This window comes from Myotis nattereri, assembly GCF_964212035.1.
Source record: "Myotis nattereri genome assembly, chromosome: 2".
NCBI classification, from domain to species: domain Eukaryota; kingdom Metazoa; phylum Chordata; class Mammalia; order Chiroptera; family Vespertilionidae; genus Myotis; species Myotis nattereri.
This window is the reverse complement of record NC_138076.1, coordinates 116767523-116792674: the sequence shown is the minus strand read 5'-3', so window position 1 is coordinate 116792674 and position 25152 is coordinate 116767523. Positions and strand designations below refer to the sequence as shown.

The 25152-nt window shown below is 49.1% G+C and overlaps 1 protein-coding gene across 1 annotated transcript in view; it reads left to right on the top strand.

Annotated features, from left to right (window-relative positions):
* Positions 1–9840: 9840 nt before the first annotated feature.
* Positions 9841–25152, top strand: part of GTF3A (general transcription factor IIIA) — a gene marked incomplete at its 5' end in the record, with an annotated part of 61995 nt that continues 46683 nt past the window's right edge. Inside the window, 2 exons of the mRNA XM_081083933.1 lie at positions 9841–9877; positions 10077–10134. Of these exons, the coding sequence (XP_080940059.1) occupies positions 9841–9877; positions 10077–10134 (95 nt within the window). The remainder of the gene's footprint in view (positions 9878–10076; positions 10135–25152) is intronic.

The following is a 25152-nucleotide window of genomic DNA, read 5'->3' as shown; positions in this document are numbered from 1 at the left end:
TGTGCCCGCCCCTCCCCTGCATGGAAGCGGAGCGAAGGAATGACTGGAGTAATAAGCACATGACTTCCATTATTACACACAGAGCAGTGAAATAGACACTCAAATGAGTTATCAAGGGACAAAGAGGCAGAAGCCCAATTTAGGAGATTACGCCAAACGGAGTAAATTTGAAGTAATTGGGTGGCTGAGTACAAGCCATCATAAAGGGAAAACCGTAACTTTCCTTGATTAAAAAATATACGGAAAATAAACACAGGCTGATCACCACTGGGGAGATAGGATTGTTTTCCCAGAGTGCCTCCAGTCGGGGGCTGTGACGTCAGTGCCATGCATTCAGTAAACATTTACGGAGAGCCCGGCATGTTGCGTGCCCCGGTGCTGCTGGGCGGGGCCTGCGGGGTGCGCCTTAGACCCCGGCGCCGCTTGGCTGGGCGACATCCAGCCTCGTCTCCAGTGCGGTTTGGAAGGCGGCGTGGGCGAGACATCTCTCCCAGGAGGATGTGGGCGTGGGAGGCAGGGCCCCAGCCGGTTAGGGACAGTGTCACAAAGGTCTCCCGTGGCCCCGGGGGCCCTGGGGTGAACCGAGGGGAGCGCCAACACCGCGAGAGCTTCCCAAACACGGGATTTGTGCGACAGGGATCCCAGAGACCACAGTGCAGATCCGCCTGAAACCCTCGGTGTTCCAGGTCCGAGGGCGTCTTCTGGGTCCGAGGGGGAGGGGGGTTTGTGATGCGCAGTTCTCTTCTCTCATCGGTCTGCAGCCTCCGGAACAGCTGTGCCCGAGGCAGGGGCCGGAAGCTGGCTCCCAGGGAGAGGCGCCGTGGGGAGTGCCGTCCGCACGGTCTCTGCGAGCGTCCCATGCCTCAGTCTCACAGGCGGCGGTGCTGAGGCCAAACATCGCACCTCTTTCCCCCTCGCCTCCTGCAAGCCTCCCGCTCGGAGCTGGGAGGGCTGACTTCCTCGGGCTCCCCATCCTCCTCCCTCTTGTCCTGGGGGGAAACTGGCTAAGTGACCGGGCGCTGGGGCTGTGGCGGGAGGAGGGGCACCACAGGACACAAGACAGTGTGCAAAGGAAATAAAAGTTTCATGTTTTTTGAAAAGAAAAGGCAAAAGCTTCCTTTCCCTCCAGGAAAAGGCGTGAAGGGTTCCAGACTCCATTCCTGCCGCTTTGGGACCCAGCCCCACTTTTTGAGTCTACAGCGCCACCTGGTGGCACCACTCACACCCGGTCATTCATTTTGCCACAGCCCAGATGACCACCGTGCTCTCGTTAACCGGAATCCGACCGTAATTTCTAAACTAAACACAGTATCTAATGTACTTCCTCCATAGTAACCCCTCCCCCCGGAAAAATTATGCTCATTTCTGTCCTAATAAAACTTTCATCTTGAACAAAGCATTCTTTTCTGAGGGGGAAGTTCCGTTTCAACAAAATACATTTGAGACACGCACTCTCCGGTCTGGTAGGGAGGTGCCTATTTCTCAATCGAAAAAAGTCGTCCTCCAGGCTGACACCTGCACAAGCAGCCGGCTGCTCCCAACTCGCCCCTGCCTCCTGCTGTTCCTGAGCCAGGGCCTGCCCTCCCTCCACGTCCTGCCTTTGGCCTGCCACTCGCCAGTCCCTCCCCAGAATAGCCTCCCCCTTCCTGGCTGGCCCCAGAGTCCCTGCAGGCTGCACCTAAATGCCACCAAGCTAAGGGCACCCTCCCCACAGAGCCCCCTCTGTGATGAAATCACCACGACACACGTTTCATCCTCCTTATGACAGAGAGACTCGTCAGGAAGTATCTTTGTCTACTCGTTTGTTGTCTGTCTCTTTCCCAACCACAATGTGAGCATCAGTTACAATCCACTATGGGCGGCACAGGCTGCCTGAGCCGTGGAGGCGCTCATGGCCGTTTGTTGAATGAATCAGTTAGTCTTAGCTTCTAAAAGGGGCTCCCCTGCCAGCTCAGCAGCCCACCTGCCCTGTGCTGGACCCAGGGAATGAGAGGAGAGACAAGGATGCGTGTGCTCTTCTTTCAACAGTGACTTTGCAGGAGGTGTGAGGCCTTTGCACACGTGGGTGGCATGTCTGCGGAAAGATCAGTCTTTATTGTGAGCTCCCTGAGCAGATCGCCCTGCACCGGTGAGGTGAGGTCTCAGCTCTGCTGGAAAGATCACTTATTTGTCAACAACCCTTTCCGAGCGTGCCAGCCACCACTGTACTTTGCTATGGACGCTTCTAGGAAAATGTTTGCTGCTTAGGAGAATAAAAGTGCCCAAAGGAGGGTGGGAAGTGCGGGTAAAGCTTCCCTGCAGTGTTTATGCCGTCCTCACACAGAACTTTTAAATGAGGAGGAAGGTCATTCGATTTCTGAGAACTGGCTTTTATGAACAGCAACTGCCAGCAGATGTCACCATTGCACAAGACATGCTGCACCAGTCCTGTCACATGAGCACCTGTGCCACCTACCCCTGTCCTCAGAGCTGCTGCAGGTCCCCTGACTCACTCAGGTTGGCAAGCAAATGATGGTGATATGATACTCGACTCCTGGACCCAGGCGCTCCGTCCCAGTGGAGACAAAGATCTCACGCTTTGGTGCCAACCCTCTGGGCCATTCATCTCTGCCTCAAGAAATTTAACCTTTTCAAAACTTCAGAAATCAATTTGAATGGAGCCGGCTCTATCCAGGGGATTATTAATGGCCCTAGGAATGACTCATTATATTTGCACAACCTTTCAATAAACAGCTTCCACAACAAGTCAGGTGGAAAAGAAAGGACACACCACATCCAATCAGGACCAACTTGAAGTATTGATTTCACATACTCCTTCCCCATCCCCCCACTTTTGAAACACACTTAGCGTATTACACCAGGGAAGTTGATCATTGTCAAACTCCCATGTCACCAGGCCCTGGCTAGGTTTTGCTGGACTGGTGCATGGTCTCCTTTAGCTACAATAACTGCTGAGGTTTCCTGAGGCCAGGGATATAAATAGCTGATCCTGGGGACAGGCAGAAAGGAGAGGGACATCTGCTTGGGCCCAGGTGCTCCAGGTGGTGGGCTCCTTGGGAAGGGGCTGCCATAAACCTCAGTAGGAGCTGCTGGTCCCCTCAGAGCCCTGGGAACAAAAGGCATTCCTGCACAGGAGGGTGCTGAGCAGCCGGAGGGCCTCTTCAGGTGGCAAGGCTTCCCTCTGTTGTTGATTCTGCCCTGTCAGTGGGACACGGCCAGGAGGCCCACGGGAGCAACTCAGAGGACCTCATCTCATCAGCCTGCACCCTGGGGTGGTGCTCTGCTGGCTTGTCCTTAGCCACTGTGACAGAAGCACGGAAGGCTTGGTGACATACAGACATGAATTTCCTCCTCTCTCTTAACTATTCCAAATTTCACGTGTTAACAGAAATTACCTGGCTAATTGCACAACACCCTCCCCTCCCCCTCACTTCCATCTGCTTCAGTGGTGAATAAAATCTGTTTTGCTAAGGAGAAACCAAGATGGCGGCATAGGTAAACACCGGAGATTGCTGCCTCGCACAACCACTTCAAAAATACAACTAAAAGACAGAACGGACATCACCCAGAACCACAGAAAGGCTGGCTGAGGGGAAATTCTACAACTAGAAGGAAAGAGAAAAGCATACCAAGATTCAGAGGAGGTGCAGTGCAGAAAATACAAAGGTGCGGAGGTGCGTGCGGAGCAGGCTGGTGGCTGAGGGCGCGGTTGTCTGTTTCAATCCAGAAGGAATCTCAGGCTCTGAGCTCCAGTTCCGGGCGAGTCTCTGGGGACCCAGACTCAAACGGGAGAAGTGGGACTGTCTGGCATCAGTTGGAACTCGAGGGCTGCTTTCTCTCTGAGGTTTGCAGCGGTTGCTGGGACTCTGAGAGGCAGTGCCTCTGGGGACAGGACTGAGAGCAGCCATAACTGCTCACTCCGCCCGCCCTGTTGATCCCCTGAGACCTGCCCTGCCCAAGCCCTGCACAGAGGCATTTTCAGGATAGCCTCAGGCAAAGGCTACATTAGCACCTCCCTAGAGGACAGAAGTTCTCCCACTGCAGACACAGCTGATTCTCACAGCCAGTTGGCCTGGAGGTCAAATTCCCCCCAGTATTACCTACAACAATCAAGGCTTAACTACAACAAGACTGCGCACAAAGACCACTAGGGGGTGCACCAAGAAAGCATAAAAAAAAATGCGGAGACAAAGAAACAGGACAAAATTGACAGAAATGGAGGATATAGAGTTCAAAACCACACTGTTAAGGTCTCTCAAGAACTGTCTAGAAGCCGCCGATAAACTTAGTAAGGCCCTTGAAAAGACTGGTGAGACCGCCAATAAATATAGTGAGATCCTCAAGAAATCTAATGAGACCCTTGATGTTGTGATAAAGGACCAACTAGAAATTAAGCATACACTGACTGAAATAAAGAATATTATACAGACTCCCAACAGCAGACCAGAGGAGCGCAAGAATCAAGTCAAAGATTTGAAATGTGAAGAAGCAAAAAACACCCAACCGGAAAAGCAAAATGAAAAAAGAATCCGAAAATACGAAGATAGTGTAAGGAGCCTCTGGGACACCTTCAAGCGTACCAACATCAGAATTATAGGGGGTGCCAGAAGAAGAGAGAGAGCAAGATATTGAAAACCTATTTGAAGAAATAATGACAGAAAACTTCCCCTACCTGGTGAAAGAAAGAGACTTACAAGTCCAGGAAGCACAGAGAACCCCAAACAAAAGGAATCCAAAGAGGACCACACCAAGACATATCATAATTAAAATGCCAAGAGCAAAAGACAAAGAGAGAATCTTAAAAGCAGCAAGAGAAAGACAGTCAGTTACCTACAAGGGAATACCCATACGACTGTCAGCTGATTTCTCAACAGAAACTATGCAGGCCAGAAGGGAGTGGCAAGAAATATTCAAAGTGATGAATAGCAAGAACCTACAACCAAGATTACTTTATCCAGCAAAGCTATCATTCAGAATTGAAGGTCAGATAAAGAGCTTCACAGACAAGGAAAAGCTAAAGGATTTCATCACCACCAAACCAGTATTATATGAAATGCTGAAAGGTATCCTTTAAGAAGAGGAAGAAGAAGAAAAAGGTAAAGATACAAATTATGAACAACAAATACGCATCTATCAACAAGTGAATCTAAGAATCAAGTGAATAAATAATCTGATGAACAGAATGAACTGGTGATTATAATAGAATCAGGGACATAGAAAGGGAATGGACTGACTATTCTTGAGGGGGAAAGGGGTGTGGGAGATGCGGGAAGAGACTGGACAAAAATCGTGCACCTATGGATGAGGACAGTGGGTGGGGAGTGAGGACGGAGGGTGGGGCGGGAACTGGGAGGAGGGGAGTTATGGGGGAAAAAAGAGGAACAAATGTAATAATCTGAACAATAAAGATTTAATTAAAAAAAATAAAATAAAATAAATAAAATAAAATCTGTTTTGCTTATTCTTTTCCTCTTTTGGGTGTTTTATCTCCTACCTGGCCACACTGTCACCCCAGTGCCTGGGACTGAGGATAAGGTCTGTGTGACACCTTCCAAAAAATGACCAAAGATTCATCAGAGAAGCTGGATGCTGTAGATACTAGTAGATGGATATAAATTCCTTTGTTCATTCAACAGCTGTTCATCGAGGGCCTGCTAAATGTCAGGCGTTGTGCTGCCGAAGGATCAGCGGTGCCGCGCAGCCAGGCTCAGCCACGGCAGAGTTTGCAGCAGTTCCCTCAGGCCCCTGAGCCACGGCTGCCTCCCCCCAACCACGCAGGTAATGGCGCCTCTGGGTCTCGCTGGGGGTGGGAGGGATGATGTCAAACGGCTGGCGTTTGGCAGTGCTCAATAATTTTTCTTTTCTTTTTTCCTTTGGATCAAACCCAGGGGAGTCAGTTTTGGAGTAAAGCATGATCCATGAAACCTCACTTTGTTAGTCAAATGAACCTGGCGGAGACACAGCCACTCTCCTGTACTTATCACTGTGTAAAAAGTAGGGCCTCTGACCCCACTCCCTATCTTTAAAAAGTTTACTTTACCTGTACAAACACTAGGTATCAAAGAAACAAATAAGAGAAACACAAAAGTTCAGTTATTCCAGGTGGGAGTTAATTAGACTTAACCAGCCATCAAATGGCGTCTGGGCTGTCGGGTTACAGGATAACGCGGAGGGAGTGATCTTGGCTTAGGAGCCGGAGGCCCAGTTCTGGCCCCAGGCGGGACCGCTGTTTATCTAACCAAAGCGTGTGACTTTGGACTTAACCTCTCTGTCTTGGGCCAAATGCCCCTTTATCAGAGCGCGGAGATAGGCGCTGGATGGCGGAGCGGCGCCCTCCCTCCAGAGGCCCCGAGCCCCCCCACCCCCCCCCGTGTCAGGCCCTGCTGGTGGCGGGGGAGCTGGGTCAGGAAGGAACACCGTGTCCTGGGTGTCCTTTCCACCTGGCGGTAGCAAAGGAGGCGCCCCAAGTGCCATGGATGTTCTGTGAATTCTGAGAACCGTTGCTAGTGTTTTCTTTTGTTGGTGACGGCCTGTTTGTGCTCAGTGCTGGTGCGGAAAGGGGACAGAGGGGGAGCGGTCAGCGGCCCACAGAGGCTTCCGGGGAAGGTGGGTCGCAGACGCAGTGGGGCTCCCAGAACTCCAAGGCCGCTGCAGCCGAGGGAGGGGGCGCCTCCTGCACCCACCTGCCCCCACCTGCCCCGGTTACTGGGTGAGCTTCTCACCGGCTTTCTGGTACTAAACGATGTGTTAACAAATGTCTCAGATAACGTCTCCGTCTTCACAGTAGGGCACAGCATCACGCAATGCCCTGAGTTTAGACAATATCCTTATTCCTTTTTTTTTTTGTGGTAAAATATACATCACCTGCAATTTACCATTTTAAGTGTACAGCTCAGGGGCATTAAACACACGCACACTGCTGTGTGGCCGTCACCACCCGCCCTGCCAGAGCTTCTCATCCTCCCAAAGCGAAGCTGTCTCCATTAAGCAGTAACTCCCCGCCCCTCTGCCTCAGCTCCTGGCACCCACCTTTCTGCTCTCTGTCCCCATGGATTTGACGGCTATAGGTACCGCCTGTAGGTGGCACCACACGGTATTTCTGTGACAACAGCCTTATTCTTTCTGCTGCGGGTGGGAAGGAGAGCACAGGGTCACCCCAGACAAACCCATTCATGGCAAAGGAGTAACAGCGTGGAGGTCACCACACCTACATTATCCTGGCAGAATAATCCCTAAGGACAGCCTCGGGGAGTGAGGCTGTGTCGTCATGGTGATTCTGCCCAGGGTCTCCTCTGCCATCCATGGAAGGGGAGGATTATGGGTAACTTTGGAGCTGGAAAACCTGCTCTTTGGCCACTGGCCTTTTGAGGGGGCCCCTTCAAGTCCTCAAGCCCCCCATGACCTTTCTGAGCCTCGACGGTGGTTTTCTGCTCACGCAGCACACGCTTCACCACAGCTAACGAAGAGGGAAGCACAACAGCTGCCATTTAGTGAAACTCTGCGTTCACGTGCACAGCTTCCGTCGGCCTCTACAGCACCTTGTGAAGCTGTGCCCACTATACAGATGACAAGACAGGTGTCCAGCAAAGCTGGGTGCCTTGCCCGAGATGCGCAGCTAGGATTTGGCAATTTGAGATGCAAACCTCGATTTATTTGCCTGTATTCCAGGTGCTGTGCATGCACAGTAAAGTCTGATGCTCACTCTCTCCCTCTCCCTTTAAATTGTTACTTGTGTTGTGTCCCTACAGCAGCTTACTTCTGTGAGATTTGGGCCTGTGCGAACCTGCAGGGTTGCTGACTGGTAACGACATTTAAACCCCGTGATTGAATGCTGCCTCTGCCCGGGCCTTCACCTCCCCTCCGCAGCACTGTCTCCATGGGCACGGGTGTCAGATGGCTTCAGGCCGAGTCCCCTTCAGTCCCAGCAGTGGAGTCCTTGACCCGCCTGGTGAACTCGGGGTGCGGAGGGAAGACCCCTCACATTCCTGGGCCACTCCTCTGTTTCCTGACTCCAGCCACGGAAGCATCCATGTCAGCACTCCCTCGCTGCTTTATCTCTCACAGGGCCCAGGCCACTGCAGTATTTGTCCAAATTAGAGTCTGTTTGCTTTGCAAACCACACTCGAGCTTTCCTAGACACTGAGCAGCTGCTGCCTGTGTCCCCACCAGAGCCCTGTTTGCACGGCAGGTTGTCAGCAAACAGACCGCCCTGGACAAGCCACGGAGGGCGCTTCCTGGCGGGACGGAGCAGCAGGCACGTGGAAGCCTCTCCTGGCTTTTCCTTGACAGACGGCTCCCTCAAGGTTCATTATTTCAAAAGAAATACAGCATTTATACAAAAGTGTCCAAAGACGTCTCTGTGGACTGGTGTAAGTAGCAATAATATACCCACCACACAGAAGCCATTTGGCCTTTGCTCCTCTTTCTTGGTACGGAGGTTGGCCCAGTGGTTAGTAAAGCAGCCCCCACAGCAGCAGTGCCTGGATGTATACCCTGGTCCCCCCTGAAGGTGACATAACCTCTACACAGCTCTGTGTTCTCACCTGTAAATGGGGCTCAGAATCCTGTTGGGAGGATTAAATAAGCTGATAATATAAGATACTCAGAACAGGGTTTAGTATACAATAAAATTCTTACTAAATATTAGCAAATCCTTGCCTTTCTGCTAGCTAAAGGGCACTGTATGAGGAAGTCTCGGAGCTGGTGTTGTGTTATCTCCAGCACTGAGGATCCGTTCAGACAGGAGTTGGCAGCGTGAAATGCCTGTTGGTGCCTCTACTTAGCAGACAGAGTAGACTTTATTGGAACAGGTCTTGACCCAAAGGGGCTTCCTAATAATGACGACTGGGTGTCCAGAAATCTGGTTCAGGTCTCATTTCTGTTGATGATGAGTATCCAACATCACCCACCTCCATCCATGCTACACCTCAGGACCCTCCTGGGTTCTCTTCTGAATAGAATCATTGTGGAAATATAATATATTCTGGCCCAGTAAGGATAATGTTTGTCTGCATATCCCACTATTCTTGCATTCATGTAGCTCTTTGGGGTTCACAAAGGGTTCCTTCAGACATTGTGTTTTCCCTCTTGGAAGTACCAGGCAGATATTTCATGCTAACTTGAGTCTCCTTGGGGCCTCCATGTAGTCTTGCATCTAAACAGCAGGCAATCCTATATAATAAAAGCATAGTATGCAAATTGACCCCTCAATGGGAGTTGTCTGGGAGTTTGACCAGGGGGCAGAGCTGACTGGGGGAAGGGAGGGAGTCCCCGGCGGGCAGCCAGCAGTCGGCAGCTGCTAGGGAGCCCACCAGTGCACAAATTTTGTGCACTGGGCCTCTACTGTATTTATAGAAGGCAATGTCTTCTATAGTTACATTTCTTTAATTAGCAGCAGAATAAAATAGAATCCTATATAATAAAAGCCCAGTGACTGAATGGCGAACTAACCAGTCATTATGATGCGCACTGACCACCAGAGGGCAGACGCTCAACACAGGAGCTGCTCTCTGGTGGTCAGTGCGCTACCACGATAGGAGTGCAGCTCAGCTGACTGGGATGAGTGGCTGCTCCCGCTGTGAACCCCAGGCCGAAGGGCAGGAACCCGGGCTGCGATCATCGCCTCCTCATCCCAGGTTCCTCCTCCTCGCTCCCTGCCACTTCCTCTGGATGCCCTCAGGCTGCGCGGCACCGCTGCCGGGCTCACAGAACTGACCCTGGAGGTTGGGAGGTGGGTTTGTGGCTGCTGTGGGACTGAGGCCTACTTTGCCACCTCTCAGTGCTATTGTCCTTGGGCCCAGCCCCAGCCGGGTCCCCTGGAGAGGCAAGTGCTCCAGCTCCATGGAAGATGCTGGAACAGGGAGCAGCCGCTCAGAAGGTGAGTGAGTCCACAGCTTGGCAGACCGGGATGAGCAGCACTCCCACAGTGGGCTGATCCCCGCAGGCCACGCCCCCACCAGTGCACAGATCCTGTGCACCAGGCCTCTAGTTCATAAAATAAGGCCACAGGAAGGATGAGCCCCTAGGCTTGCGTTGCCGGCAGTGCCAATGAGCTGCTCCATTAGACTCCTCCTCAGAGCAAGCCACCCACTTTCTCTTGGCCATGCAGGTCTTCTATGATCTGCTGCACCTGTGGTGAGGAGTACCCTGCACAGTCCTGAATTAGCAACCTGGGCCAAGCAAGGGAGGGGACTTCAGAAAATCCCATGTGATTTTCTTTGGAAAGGAGTGGAGGCAAGGGATCTGTCAGTGCACATAGAGTTGTCACACCCCAGTTTCTAAGCCGAGCCCTAGACAGTCTGGTGCCTAGAAGTGTCATTTCCTGGCAAAGGTGAAGAGAGGGTTTGTTTCTACCTGCTGTTCCTGATTCAATCAGCTTTTGGCCCAGTGAGCAAACACAGGCCAACCTCCCACGCAACAATTAGAGTGTTCTCCCTGACTCTCCCTAGCCCAGACCTGCTCTGGTGGAGTAAGTATCTGCCATGCGCCTCCCATTTTATTTGATGGTTTCAATTTGGTAGGTATTTATAGACACAGCCAATCCCTGGAGGTATGATTATGCTCATAAGGTGCAGAAAAAAATAGTACAGCCCCACCCAGGTTCCTCTTTCTCGTAGGCTCAGGCATCAACATGTTCTTGGCTTACTTGGCTCTGGGCTTTCTGTATTTCTCTAATGACCAGGTGGGGGCACTGTGTAGCCACAAAGCATCGCCAAACGTCTCCTGGGGGCTTCCCTGGTACCGGTTTTCCAGGTCCTCTGTGACCTGGCCATTTCTACCTGCGGAGGGTGCCAGGCTGTATAGACTCTGGAAATCTAATCTGCCTCTTCCCTAGAGCAGAACACCTGAGTGGAACTGCTGTGTAACCAGGCCAGGGCGGTGTGTTTAGCAGGATCTTTTCTGACTGAAATGACAGATGGCTAATTTTGTGGTGCAGTGACAGTGAATTTATTTATTTGGGCTGAATCACTACATTATATTAACACCAACTCTTTATACTCCTGCATTTCCTCCATTAATTTGAAAATTGGTCTGCTTTCCCCAAATAACAAGTTTAGAACATAAAGCTTTAATTGCATGTGTATTTTTAGACACTGTTAAGAATAAAAAGGAAAGCTTTGTGTAAAAATCAAAATATCTCATGAGTATTTTAAAAAACCCAGAGTTACTGGAGGAAAACAATTAGGAATTTTGTGTCTAGTTTTTACATCAGCTTAACCTGGAATAGGAGAATTTTGGTATGAATAACAATAAGAAGTTGGTACCAACAACAAAACACACACCCAGTGATGTACAAAGCAAATGCTAGCAGGAATGAAATAAAATTGGGTATGTGGGAAAGGGCTTGCACACTTCAGACTGCCATGGTAGAGCAGGAGAGGGGAGATACAGGATAGCCCCGAATAATCACCTCTGATTTTCCAGGTGTGGGCCAATGGGCCTTGTCCACCTGACAGCCCCTCCCACTTCTCCCCACCAGGGGGCTCTACTCCTCTTTTCTGCTTCTATTCTTTTTTCCAGAACCCCTTTCTTCCTTTCACCTGTAGGTTCCCACCACACCCCCAATTATCCTCTCACAAAAGGGTTTCCCATCCTTGTTCCCAGTCTATGATCTAGCCATTAAGGCTTTGGGGTTTGGGAAGCAAAAAGGTGAAATAAAGCACAGCTCACTGACCCCACTTTATTAACACGATTTCTGTGTCTGTTGCCTCATTAAGGAGAAAGTCTGTGACTTATTTGTTTATTCCAAATGTCTAGCACAATGTGGTTACTTGGAGGCATTCAACAAATATTGTGAATCTTAACTAAACTGGGACCTCTCCAGAAATGTGATCAAGGTTGCACGGATGCAATACAGAGAATCCACTGCCGATGGATTTGGATAATTTTTAAAAATCACACAAGACGGGGCTTAGACATCAGTGTTTTGTTTTGTTTTTTAAAAATAATTGTTATTTTTCAATTACAGTTGGCGTACAATATTAGATTAGTTTCATGTGTACAACATAGTGATTAGACATTCACATAACTTATGAAGTGATCGCCCCAATAGTTCTAGTGTCTACCTGGCACCATACTCAGTCATTACAATATTATTGACTACATTCTGTACTTTACATCCCCATGACTATTTTGTAACTTCCAGTTTATACTTCTCAATCCCTTCACCTTTTCCGTTCAGCCCCCCAACCCTCCTCCCATCTGGCAATCTGAACTCTGTGTCTATGAGTCTGTTGCTATTTTGTTTATTTTGTTTTTCAGATTCTACATATAAGTGAAATCATATGGTATTTGTCTTTCTCTGTCAGACATCAGTTTTGACAGCAGTTTTTTTCTTTTACTTTTATTTTATAGTCTCATTTCCCTTTATCATGATATAGAAGAGTGCCTGGCAATAAGTCATGCCTCTCAAAATATTTAAATTTATTTTTATGTATTTCACATATGTATGTTATATAGTATATTTATTTATATATTAACACATCTTATTAACTCTATAAGATATATTATCGGTACCATTTTCAAAAAAGGAAGCTAAATTTTACATAAATAATAAATGACATTGGAAACCATGAGGTATGGAAGTGAATATTTATTTTGAATAAGAAAATAGATCACAAAATTTTAAAATGTGACAAATACCATAAACACCTCGAAAGCTAGGAAAATGACATAATACTTAAATTAATCAACTACCTGATACACCTTTATAAGACTCTTTTCTTCATTAAAAACTTGTTTAATAAGAGCCCTGGCCCTTGTGGTTCGGTTGGTTAAGATGTTGTCTCGTGCACCCTGGTTAGGGCACATATAGGAGGCAAACCATAGATGTTTCTCACTTGACTTCTCTCTCCTCCTCCTCCTCCTCCTCCTCCTCCTCCTCCTCCTCCTCCTCCTCCTCCTCCTCTTCCTCCTCCTCCTCCTCCTCCTCCTCCTCCTCCTCCTCTTCCTCCTCCTCCTCCTCCTCCTCCTCCTCCTCCTCCTCCTCCTCCTCCTCCTCCTCTTCCTCCTTCTTTCTCTAAAATCTGTAAAACATATCCTTGAGTGAGGATTAAAAAAATAAAAAGAAAATAATTGTAATAAGATATACATAAGACATAATTTATCATTTTAACTATTTTAAGTGTAGTTCTGTGGCATTAAGTACTTCCACATTGTATGCAAACAAAACCACCATCCATTCCAAGAACTTTTTCACTTTTTTAAAATTAAATATATTTTTATTGATTTCAGAGAGGAAGGGAAGGGAGAGGGAGAGAGAGATAGAAACATCAATGATGGGAAAGAATCATTGATCCGCTGCCTCCTGCACACCCCCGACTGGGGATTGAGCCTGCAACCTGAGGAATGTGCCCTTAACCAGGAATTGAGCCGTTACCTCTTGATTCATAGGTTGGTGCTCAACCACTGAGCCATTCTGGCCGAGCAAAAACCTTTTCATTTTTCCAAACTGAAACCCTTTCCCTATTAGAAACTCCCCATTTCCTTTCCCCACTCTCTGGCACTCATCATTCTACTTTGTGTGTCTTTGAATTTGACCACTCTAGGCACCTTATGTAAGCGAAACATACAATATTTGTCCTTTTGTGACTTATTTTGCTTAGCATAAGCATAAGGTTCATCCATATTGTAGCATGTGCAGAATTTCCTTTCTTTTTAAGGTTGAATATGATTCCACTGTGTGATGTTTATCCAGTCATCCATTGATGGACACTTAGGTTGCTTCTCCCTTTGACTATTGTGAATAATGTTGTATGAACTTGGGTGAACAAATATCTGTTCTAGTCCTGCTGTTGCTTCTTTTAGGTACCCACCCAAGGTGTGATTGTTGGATCATATGATAAATCTATGGTTAATTTTTGGAAGAATTGCCAAACCACTTTCCATAGTGGCTGCACCAGTTTACATTCCCACCAACAATGCACAAAGTTCCCAGTTTTTCCACATCCTCACCAATACTTGTTATTTTGTTTTTGTTTTTTTATAATAGCCATCCTAATGGATGTGCAGTGGTTCCTTCATTTTTTGACTTTATAGTTCTTGTTCTCCTTTTCATATGTCAATGATTTTGTATTGTTACTTTCTTAAAAAGGTAACTCAGTCTTTTCTCTAGCATGGTGGGTGGGATTCATAAAATATGTGACTTCACACAGACACAGCCACTGTGCAAATGCTGCTACAGACGTGTGCCCTACAAACACAGCAATCAGTCCTGGCAAACACTTGATTTTCATGAAAAAAAACAACAACAAACAAACCCACACCTACATTTGATGCATTTAATTTATAGTCTGTATTGAATATATTCCTGAGAGTAGAGAACTTGTGTGAACTCAGTGTCATTATTTCAAACCACCTTTGCCATTAAAAATTGCACATACCTAGAAATTAGAAGGATGTTTCACCTTTGTGTCCTGATGCTGGCACATCTGTGCAGTGGGAAGTGAGCACATTCCTAGGAGCCATACTTATACCAAAACAGCTAGCAATAACTTACCTGTGCAAAGATAGGGCTGTGAACCACATAGATGCATCTGGTTAACCCAAATTAAAAGTGTCCCTGCTCAACTTCTCCTTAGCAGGATCCCCTAAACATCTTTTCTATCCCAATGGCACCCGACTCTAGGGGCAACAATAGTGATCTGTCATTTTCTTATTGATCTCTGGGTGTTCTTTATATATCACAGATACAAGTCATTCATCTGTTAATGCTTACAAATATTGTCATGTTCTCTTAACTTGCTTGCCTTCTCACTCTCACAATTATATTTTTAATGAACAGAAGTTCTTGATGTTGATGTAGTTCAACTTATTTGTTTCCTTTATGATTAACTAGAGGCCCAGTGCACGGATTCGTGCACTGGCAGGGATCGGCCTGCTGTGGGAGTGCCGCTTATCCCAGTCAGCTGAGCAGTGCTCCCACTGTGGGAGCACACTGACTACCAGGAGGCAGCTCCTGCGTTGAACGTCTGCCCCCTGGTAGTCAGTGCGCGTTATAGCGACTGGTCAACTGGTTGTTCTGGTCATTCTGCCATTCGGTCGCTGAGCTTTTATTATATAGGACTAGAGGCCCAGTGCACAAATTCATGCACCAGTGGGTTCCCTTGGCCTGGCCTGTGGGATCGGACCAAAACTGGCCTTCCGATATCCCCCAAGAGGTCCTGGATTGTGAGAGGGCACAGGCCAGGCCAAGGGGCCCCACTGGTGTACGATAAGGGCTGGGGAGGGACCGTGGGAGGTCTCCAGGGTGTGTCCGGCCTGTGTCGCTCAGTCCCAATTGGCCAGACCCCAGCAGCAAGCTAACCTACCAGTTGGGTCGTCTGCCCCCTGGAGGTCAGTGCATGTCATAGCGACTGGTCAACCAGTTGACTGCCCCTTGGTGGTCAGTGCACGTCATAGTGAGCAGTTGAGCGACCTTAGCATATCATTAGCATATTATGCTTTGATTGATTAAACGGCCGACTGGAGGACCAGACACTTAGCATATTAGGCTTTTATTATATAGGATGATTTTGGTGTCCTGTTTAAGCAAAGTTTTCCCTAGTGCATGGACAGGAAGATATTTTTCTGTTTTCTTCTAGAAACATTGTTTTATCTCTCACATTTAGATCATCAATCAAACTGGAACTGATATTTTTGTGTATGGTATGAGATGGGGACCAAGATTTGTTTTTGTGGTTTTTAAAAATATGGATATCCAGCCATAGCCTGTTTTTCTCAGTGGTTAGAGCATCAACTCTTGGACTTAAGGAATCAGATTCAATTCCGGTCAAGGGCACGTACCTCGGTTGCAGGCTAGATCCCTGGCCCCGGTCAGGGTGCATGTGGGAAGCAACCTACTGATATGTCTCTGTCACATCTATCTTTCTCTCTCCGCTCCTTTCCACTCTCCCTAAAAAAATCAATGGAAAAATATCCTCGGTTGAATATTAATAACAATAAAAATATATGGTATCCAATTGCCCTAACAATGATTATTGAGAGTATCATTCTCTCCACTCCTCTGTGTCTGAGTGTGTGTGGATTTATTTCTGGATTCTTTATTCTGTTCCATTGGCTATTTTTCTATATTTACATCAATGTCATATTGTTTTGATTGCTGTATTTTATAATGTGTTAATATTTGGTAGTGTAGAAACTCCAATTTTGTTTTCTATAAGTGTCTCAGCTACTTTAGAAACTTTATATTTTCACATAAATTTTGGAAGCAGATTGTCAGTTTCTAAAAAGAAAATAAACTGCTGGTATTTTAATTTGAATTGTATTGATCGATAGATCAGTTTGTGGAGTAAGTCATTTAACTTTTCTATATCCTAGATCCCTCTTCTAAAACAAAATGAAACAAAAAGACTTACTGAGCAATCATGAGCATTGCACGAGACAATGTATTTGCAAACTGAAAAAAACTCACTAAGAAATGCTGAATTTCTATTATAAAATGAGAAGGAGCATGAGCAAGAACTGAGGCAAGATCTGCCTACACAGGGTTTTGAAAGGTTGGGAGCAGCTCTGGAAGTGTCTGCTGTCACTCTCCCCCCTTCATCCTGGCTCCTGACTCAGAGGCTGGAGTTTGGGGAGAAGGGCCCAAGGGGCCGCTGAGGTTTTCCTGCACCCGCCCCCCCACCCCACCCCCAGCCCACCCCCAGCGGTCACCACAGCCTTATGACCGTTGTGTATGTGTTTGTCTTCTCACACCTTGTACTTCGCTGTCTGCAAACTGCAGAGAGAACCACTATGATCTGTTTCCTAAACATGCCCGCTGTGCGTCAGGTCCAGCTGGGGTAGAGCTGCCCTTCCCTGCGTCCAGTGTGGAACGTCACATGGGGAGAGGCGATACAGGGGGGAAAGGACTTTTCCCACAGGACCGGCCATCTCCTGTTTCCCTAGAGCAGTGGCAAACTGCGGCTCACAAGCCACATGCGGCTCTTTGGCCCCTTGAGTGTGGCTCTTCCTAAGCCTTAGGAGTACCCTAATTAAGTTAATAACAATGTACCTACCTGTATAGTTTAAGTTAAAAAAATTTGGCTCTCAAAAGAAATTTCAGTCTTTGTACTGTTGATATTTGGCTCTGTTGACTAATGAGTTTGCTGACCACTGGCCTAGAGCATGTTCTGAGTTGAGCTAAGGCCGTGTGTGTGTGTGCGTGTGTGTGTGTGTGTGTGTGACCAGGGCATGAATTGGAGGCAATCTACTTTCTCTTCGGAGCTGCCTCTTTGGAAAATACCAGGGTCTGACACCTCCTCCCCAGATGCTCCCACCCTGAGCCCTAGGCCCTTCTTCCAAGGCTTTATTTGGAATCTCTTGAGCAAATACCTTTGCCAAGGAGGAAGCTCCAGGCTGAAACAAAGGGAGTCAGTGGGACCCTCCCACATTCCCCTCTCGTGGGTCATCTCTCTCCTTCTGCTGTGTCTTCAGGAGACCCCTCCGCCCAGAGGGTGGCCACCTCCGTGGAGTGGGCAGTGTCCAGCAGAGCCGCTAACGTTGCCCGGCGCAGCCACAGCCCACACTCCCAAAGCCCATGTGAACCTGGGGAATTTTCATGTTCCCAGGACCCTCAGAGCTTCTGTTCTTTCCAGCCCTGGGAGAGGAGACCCAGGGGAGGGAATGGGCACCCAGTTTTCAGCTCACTCAGGGGACCCTGCCTGGGCACATGACCTGCTGGGGGTGTCCCCACAATGAGCAGGGCTTGGGTGGCTTTGAGGAGCCCTGTCTCTTCCACTGTCCCCGGTGGGGCTGGGTGTCTTTATAATTCCTCTGAGGGTGCAGAGATGCGGGCCAGGTGAACCCCCGAGGACATCCCCGGAGGGAAGGACGTGGGGGTGCAGGGCGTGCCACAGCAGACCTGGCAGCATTCGGATGCCTGGTCCTGTCATTCCCGCCTCCTGTCAGAGTAGCCAGCCTGCCGCTGAGGAAAAGCAGATGGGAGTGGCGGCGCCTGCGCCCTCCTGCCCAGCAGCTGGCCGGAGGCCTCCCGTGGAGGACTGGGTACCGTGTGGGGCGGGAGGAAGGAGGACAGTGGGAGGAAATTGGACAAAGGAAGACCACCATAAAGCCAGCAGCAGGCCTGTAATCACAGGGGCCCTTTGTTTAGAGCGGGTTTAAACAAGCTGTGGTCCTTTGGAAGGAGAGGTCATAAACTGAAGCAAAAATAAAAGTGTTTACAACAAGGGATTCCTTTGGCCGGGACAGTGGGGGAGTCGTGGTTGGGGGGGCCTGGCCTGTGCTCAAAGGGGCTCCCTCTTGGTGCTGGGCTCTTCCAAACATCACAGACTCACCACAGATGAAGGGGAAGGAGCTGGCGTGGGGGAGGGGTGTCCCCCCTCCCCTGGGGGGGCCCAGGGACAATCCCACATTCCATCCTGGGGAAGAGAGAGGGAAGAAGGGTGCCAGATCTTGTGACATCTAGAGATTCATCTCCGGAGGCAGGCGGACCTTAGAGTCAGCTTTCCCACCCTGTGCAAATTCCTTTATAATGGGCTTGCGGGGTTACACTAATAAGAGGGTTTGAGGACAGTCCTTTCTCAAAGAAATGCCTCTTAGGCCCAACTTACCAGCCTGGGAAGGCAAGTTTCCCCCGAGGGAAGAACATTCCTCTGGGAAGCATCACACAGGCTGCGTGAGGGCGATGAGGAGGAAGCAGATGTTTGAGAAGGTGAGGCAGAGGTTTTTATGCTTAAAATGTCCAAAGACCTTGGCCCACGCAGGCTGTGCATTCCTCCTGCCACGTATGTCTTCTGCCGTGTAGGGTGGAGCACAAACATCCCACAGTCGGTCAGTCATTCAACCCCTCAGCCAACATAACGCACTGAAGGCCTGGCCACCAGGGCAGGGGCTGTGCAGGTGTAGGACACAGCCCCTGCCCTAATGTGATAACTGCAGATGCATACATGCCCCTGTTTTAGGAAGAGTCCTTCTCCCCAAGAATGCATGGATCCAGGGAAAGGGCCGCTCTCAGAGACAGCAGAGCCTGATGTCATGTGGTGTGATCTGTTGTCTGTGCTCAGAAGGAAAGGCTGCGGGCCTTTTCTGCAAAAAATCACACTGAGGTCACATTCATCCTCCTAAGGAGAATGGGTCACGGGAGGGCGTGGAGGCGCCTCAGGTCCGCATTCCCTTCGTAACACAGGGTGAGGCTCTTCTGCCCGCAGCACTTGCTGAAGTGCCACAGGGAAGCTGGGTCCTCCCTCCCGAGTGCGAAGGCCCAGCCGCACGTGTCTCTGGACATTCACCACTTTCCCTGGATTCTTGGACCAGCCCAGCCAGGTGCAGCGCGACCTTTGCTGTGTAACACCCCACATGCTTTCTTCCTCAGGGGAGCAGGTCAGGAATCAGCAAAGAAGCTGGTTCTGCCTTTCAAATGCCTTTATTCCCCATAACCTGGTCATCCTCAGGACTGTGTCCTATTCGGAAAATGGGCTAATGGATGATCTAAATTCCCTTCTAGCCAACAACACACAGAACAAGTAAGATTCAAAGAAACAGACGGCCTGTTTGTTGGACTGGGAGGAATCTCCTCATGTCCACTTTTAGGAAGCACTTCACACCCTGCAGCCTTTGTCTGCATTCGGGGTCCTGATGTGAGAGGCGTTGGTCTGCAAGTCTTTCTTAGCCCTGATGCAAACTGCTCTGCTTCCAAAGCTCCGCTGCCTGGGGGACAGGCCCGAGCTGTGAGGTCCACAGGGTGGGGCAGCTTCTTACCTTGAAGATTGCGCTGAGAGCAACCGCCACCCCATTGCTATCATGAGGCGGGAGCTCTTGTCCCTCATGCATGAGGCTGAGCCACTGGTGTTTCTGGTGAAAGGTGCACAGGGGCCAGCAGCACCAGGTGGCTCTCAGATAGCCAGTGACCTGCCGGGGAGGACACCACCATGGAGACAACCAGGCGGAGGTCAGCTCACCGGCTCAGGAGAACTTCAGAGAAGCCAGCCCATGGGGATCAGTCCCCTCAGGCCTGAAATGCCCGGGCTTTGTGAGAGGAGAAAACAGGGTACAGGGGGAGGGCTTGGGCTTTGAAACCAGCCGTTTTGGGTCCCATTTGATCTCCCCAACCCAGCAATTGGACAAGTCACTTAACATCCCGGCCCCCGATTTCTCATCTGTAAAATGAGGACAGTGATCTTGTACATGAGCTGATGTAGGGAAAACTCCTGCTATGGTGCCTTCCCCCTTCTCCCCTCCCTCCCTCCCTCCCTCCTTCCAGTAACACAAGGTTGAGTATCACCCTCCACAGATTCTGAAAAATAAAAAATTATGGTAACTGAAATACCAGACACAATAGATGAGCTCATCTTGTTTGTTTATGAAACATTTCCAATTCCTTCATCCATGATGGGCAAGTTCCCTGTCGCACATTCCCTGATGGCATTGGTGTAGGACTTCCCCTTATTCATATGGTGCCTGCCGGGCGCGAAGCCCAGGCTAGACAGTGGACATACACGCGTGGATGACGTGGCCCCTGGCCATGGACAGATGAACACAGGGCAGGTGACATCGAGGGACTGGGGGACAGCGCAGAGGGCCGCTTGGCCTTGCTCACGCGGGGGTGGAGAGGACGGGACTCCTGTTAGGGAAGGCTTCTGGAGAAAGTCTACAGAAAACAAACCTTTCAAATTTCAATTGAACATTAACCAAAGTAATTTGGAAACCATCGTGGTTGATTCAATAGGAATTATTTCAACACTAAGGTCTCTTGATAAGCATTTATGGAGCGTCTACTTGCGAAAGAGCACAGATGTGGAGAAGCATAAAAATGAGTAAGAATGACTCCTTTCTCAGTGACTTCTAATAAACAAGTAACACACTGACAATAATCAAAGGAGCTGGCCAGCAGTTCGCGAAGCGGATGACGGATGATGAGAATGCGTGGCTTTTCATGCAAACGCTCCTGGCTTCTGGGCACCGACACCGACTGCAGGGCCCCACCGCAGGGCCCACCCTTCCTTGCAGGTCAGCGTCCTGTCCTGACCCTCCCGGAGGCACTCGGGACGCAGGCGTGTTGTTCAGGAGGCAGCCATGGCATTCTCCTTGGAAGGATGTTTACTGGTGCTTCTCAGAGGACCGAGGTGCTGTCAGAGCAGTCACCGCGGCAGCGGGGCCTGGTGCGCAGCTGGGAGAGAACGTTGGATATCAGGGGATCCAAGGCCCACAGGAGTCTCCCCAGGTTGTCCAACTCTCTCCCACGTGTTGCATGGTGATCTCCTTTCTTGAGCCTCCTCTGAGGGTGCCTGAGAGATGAGCTCCAGCGGGGAAGAGGGAAATGAAGAGATTCAGTATTTTTTTAAAAAATACATTTTTATTGATTTCAGAGAGACAGGGAGAGGGAGAGATAGAAACATCAGTGATGAGAGTCATCGATCGGTGGGCTGCCTCCTGCACACCCCACACTGGGGATTGAGCCCGCAACTCAGGCATGTGCTCTTGACTGGAACCGAACCTGGGGCCCTTCAGTCCACAGCCGACGCTCTATCCACTGAGCCAAACCAGCCAGGGCGGGATTCGGTCTTTAGAGAGCATCTCCTGGGAGGCAGGCACCATTCCATATACACTCACGGGGACCTGGGTTGTTCCATATACACTCACGGGGACCTGGGCTGTGATGATTGCGATGGGTGTGGTCTCTCTTGCCACTGGGGAAGCTGGGGCTTCGAGAAAGTGCTCTCCAGGACCCGGTGAGGAGGGGCAGCCCAGGAGGCAAGCCCGATCCCGCTGCGCACTCCGCACTCTTCATAGGCCTGTGTCTCCTAAGCTGGTCCTTCCTGCTCCTCAGGGCATGTGCGTGGTGGCTGCTGTGCCGGGACCCAGAAACCAGCTGGCAGATGATGCATAAATTTCAGCCAAAGACTTTTCAAATCAGGTTTCGATTCTCTTTTTATTCTGACACACACTATACCAAACACGAATATGTTATGGATTAGAATGAAACATGTACCTGGGTATTAAAAATAAAACATGATCTTCAAAGACATATTAAGTTTGCCCTTTCCTGCACCCAAGACACCGTCTGGTTGCTTTTCTGGGGCCTCCTGGGCTGTCAGCCCATCCGCCTAACGTCACAGGACACACATCATCAGGGATCAAACAGGGAATGTGACTGAATCAAGTGCCGAATGACGCGGTCAGCATTAGAAATGCAGAGAGCGGGAGACGTGGCAGGTCAGCAAACCACAAGGCATCTCTAGGAGGAGGGGGTTGAATGGGCAGAGAGGAGGGTGGACATTCTGGGCTGGAGGTGCAGTCCCGTGTGCAGGTGTAGGAGGGACAGTAAAGACGCAGGCTGGACTGGGGAAGGACTGTTGGGACTGGGGAGAGATGAACAGCTAATGGTAAGGTTGGAAAGCTGGGCATGGAGCCTGGATGTGATGAGGGAGGTGGTGGGAAGGTATGGGGGTTAGGACTTTAATGTGAGTGGCTGGGTTGGGGGTGGGGGGGTTGTAACTGTAGTTCTGCTGGTTGCACCCACCTGTGTGTGAAGATCTGACAGCCTGGGGGGGAGGGAGGGCAGAGAGAAGTGCACTGGGGTTATTTCCCAGCTCCTGTCCCCTCTGCCTGGCATGGTCACCCTCCCCCTTTTGTGGGCAGCGGTGAGCGGGAAGCCACAGTGGCACATCCTCAGGCCACACGCCCTCTGAGCCTGTGCAGCTCCAGCTGAGTCTTGAAGAATGTCAGGAGACTTTTCCGAATCTGCTTTTCTGAAAATTTGTACTGTGCGTGTCCAAGCTGCAGAAGACCAGCAGCTTTTTAGAAAGAAAGGGAGAAAAGGAAAAGGAAAAGGAGATGTGTGCTTTGCGTCCTTGGAGATAGAGCCCCAGCGGATTACATCTAAGATGAATTTACTGACAGACGCTGGAGCCACTGTGTGGCCGAGTGCGGCGGACTTCACCAGGCCGCACCCGAACAGGAGAAAGGTCCTTTCTTTTCATTTTTGGCTCTCAGTGAAACGCTCTAAGGAGAAACAGAGCCACAGTGAGGCAAAGGCAGAGGAACAAAGCAGAAACCATACAGACCCCAGGTTTGTGAAAGAGAGCAACACTTTGCCCAGCCCCTCCCTGCACAGGTCCAGGAGGGGGAGGAGCATGGGATGTGCACCCCCCCCCCCCCCCCGCCCCCACTGTTGCAGGGCCCAGATGAAGAAAAGGAGGCAGGGCCATAGGAAGGCCCCAACCTCCGACAGTGAAAGTGGGGATAGAGAGTGGGAGGGGGAAAGGGAGAGAGGATGGAGGCGGGGAGAAGGGAGTGAGAGGCCCAGCAGAGAGAGAGAAAGGGCGGATAAAAAAGGAAACCAAGTTTTTGTCATCTCTTTACTCTTTTTCCTTTTTAATCCTCACCTGAGGATATGTTTAAAAATTGATTTTTGGAGAGAGAGGAAGGGAATGAGAAAGATTGATGTGAGAAAGAAACATTATTTGGTTTATGGGTTGCCTTCCTCAAGCGCACCCCCTCTCCCCGACACAACCCGCACTGCATGCAACCTTTTGGTGAATGAGATGATGCTCCAATCAACTGAGCCGCCGGCCAGGGTGGCCTCTCTGAAAGCAATTTTGGCCTACTTTGCCTTCATCTGTAATCTGTTCAGGCGCCTCAATGATGCATCTCAGCACTGAGCTAGGATTGTTATGCAGGCATTTAGGATCTGTTATCTTCTGACCAGAAGATGCTAAATGGGTCCCTTCTGCACCTAACAGTATGTGGGCATTCCTTCATTCAATATGTATTTATGGTATATATAAGGGTCAGGCTCTGTGCTAGGCCCCCGATACCATACTCAGTAGCCTAGAGGCTCCCTTTTCCTCCCCAAAGGGAAGTACACAGACCATCCTGTTGCTCTGACTAGACTCCTTCAGGGAGCTAGTTTTACTGTCTGCCTTGCTTATGTTATTGAGTAGGAGGGCAGACTGAGTCTTCATTGAGCAAACTAGAATATTCTTTTCTTTTAAAATAGCTCTTTTTCTTCTATTTATTTATTGTTGACAATATTACAGATGTCCCCCAATCCCCCCCCCCTCCTTTGCCACTTCCACCCAGCCCCTGCCCCACCCCAAGCCTTCACCACACTAATGTCAGTGCCCAAGGGCTATGCATATGTGCGTATATGTTCTTTGGTTAATTTCTTCCCACCCCCTCCCCCACCCCCTCTCCTCTGAGGTCTGTCAGTCTGTCCCATGCATCCATGCCTCTGGACCTATTTTGTCAGTCATTTTTTTTTTATTCATCAGATTCCACATGTAAGTGAGATCATGTGGTATTTGTCTTTGTCTGCCTTATTTTGCTTAGCATAATAATCTCCAGGGCCTTTAGAATATTCTTAAACAGAGAGAATCGTAAAAGGATTCCCGTCCCTCCGTCCCTCCCTCCCCCAACTTCCACAATGCTAAGCTTAGTTCATCTTCTCTGACACCCCTGCCCACACCATCCAGGAAACAAATCCCAGGTAGCTATTATTTGTAAATATTAAAATAAATATTTCTAAATGATAAAAACTTAAAACATATAATCACAATAAACTGTACCTAAAAAATAAGCAATTGTATCCTCAGTATCATTCAAATATCCAGTCAATGTTCCCATTTCTCTGGTTGCATACCGTTTTTGGGTTTTTTTTTTTTACATTTTGCTTGTTTGTTTTGGGTTCCATATAAGGTCCTTGCATTGGGATATGTCTCTTGGGTATTTTTTAGTCTATAGGTTTCCCTCCCTCCCCAACCCATCAGAAACCGATTGCTTCTCCTTTATAGTTTTTTACAAGCTGAGTTTTGCTGATGAAATTTTTACGGCGTCCTTTAACCTGTTCTTCTGTTCATTGTATTTTCAGATCTAGAGGCTTGGTTACGGGTGTATGTGCACTCGTGTGAGACTGCTTTATAGGTGGTGTGTATTTCCATTAGCAAGTATACAGTGTCTGTTTTCTCTTTTACCAAGCATTGATGATCATTGTCTAGATTTATTAGTTTATTCAGAGTTGCAAAATGGTGATATGCTAATTCTATCATCCCTCTTCATGTATTAGCTGGAATACCATAAAGTTACCCTGAGGTCCAGATCACGAGGACAGATGCTTGTTGTTTTCACCTTGATTTACGAGTTCCAAAGAGAATGAAAGAGTTGGTTCTTCACATCATCCAAAGGTAAACAAGTGAGCTGTTATTGTTTGGGTGG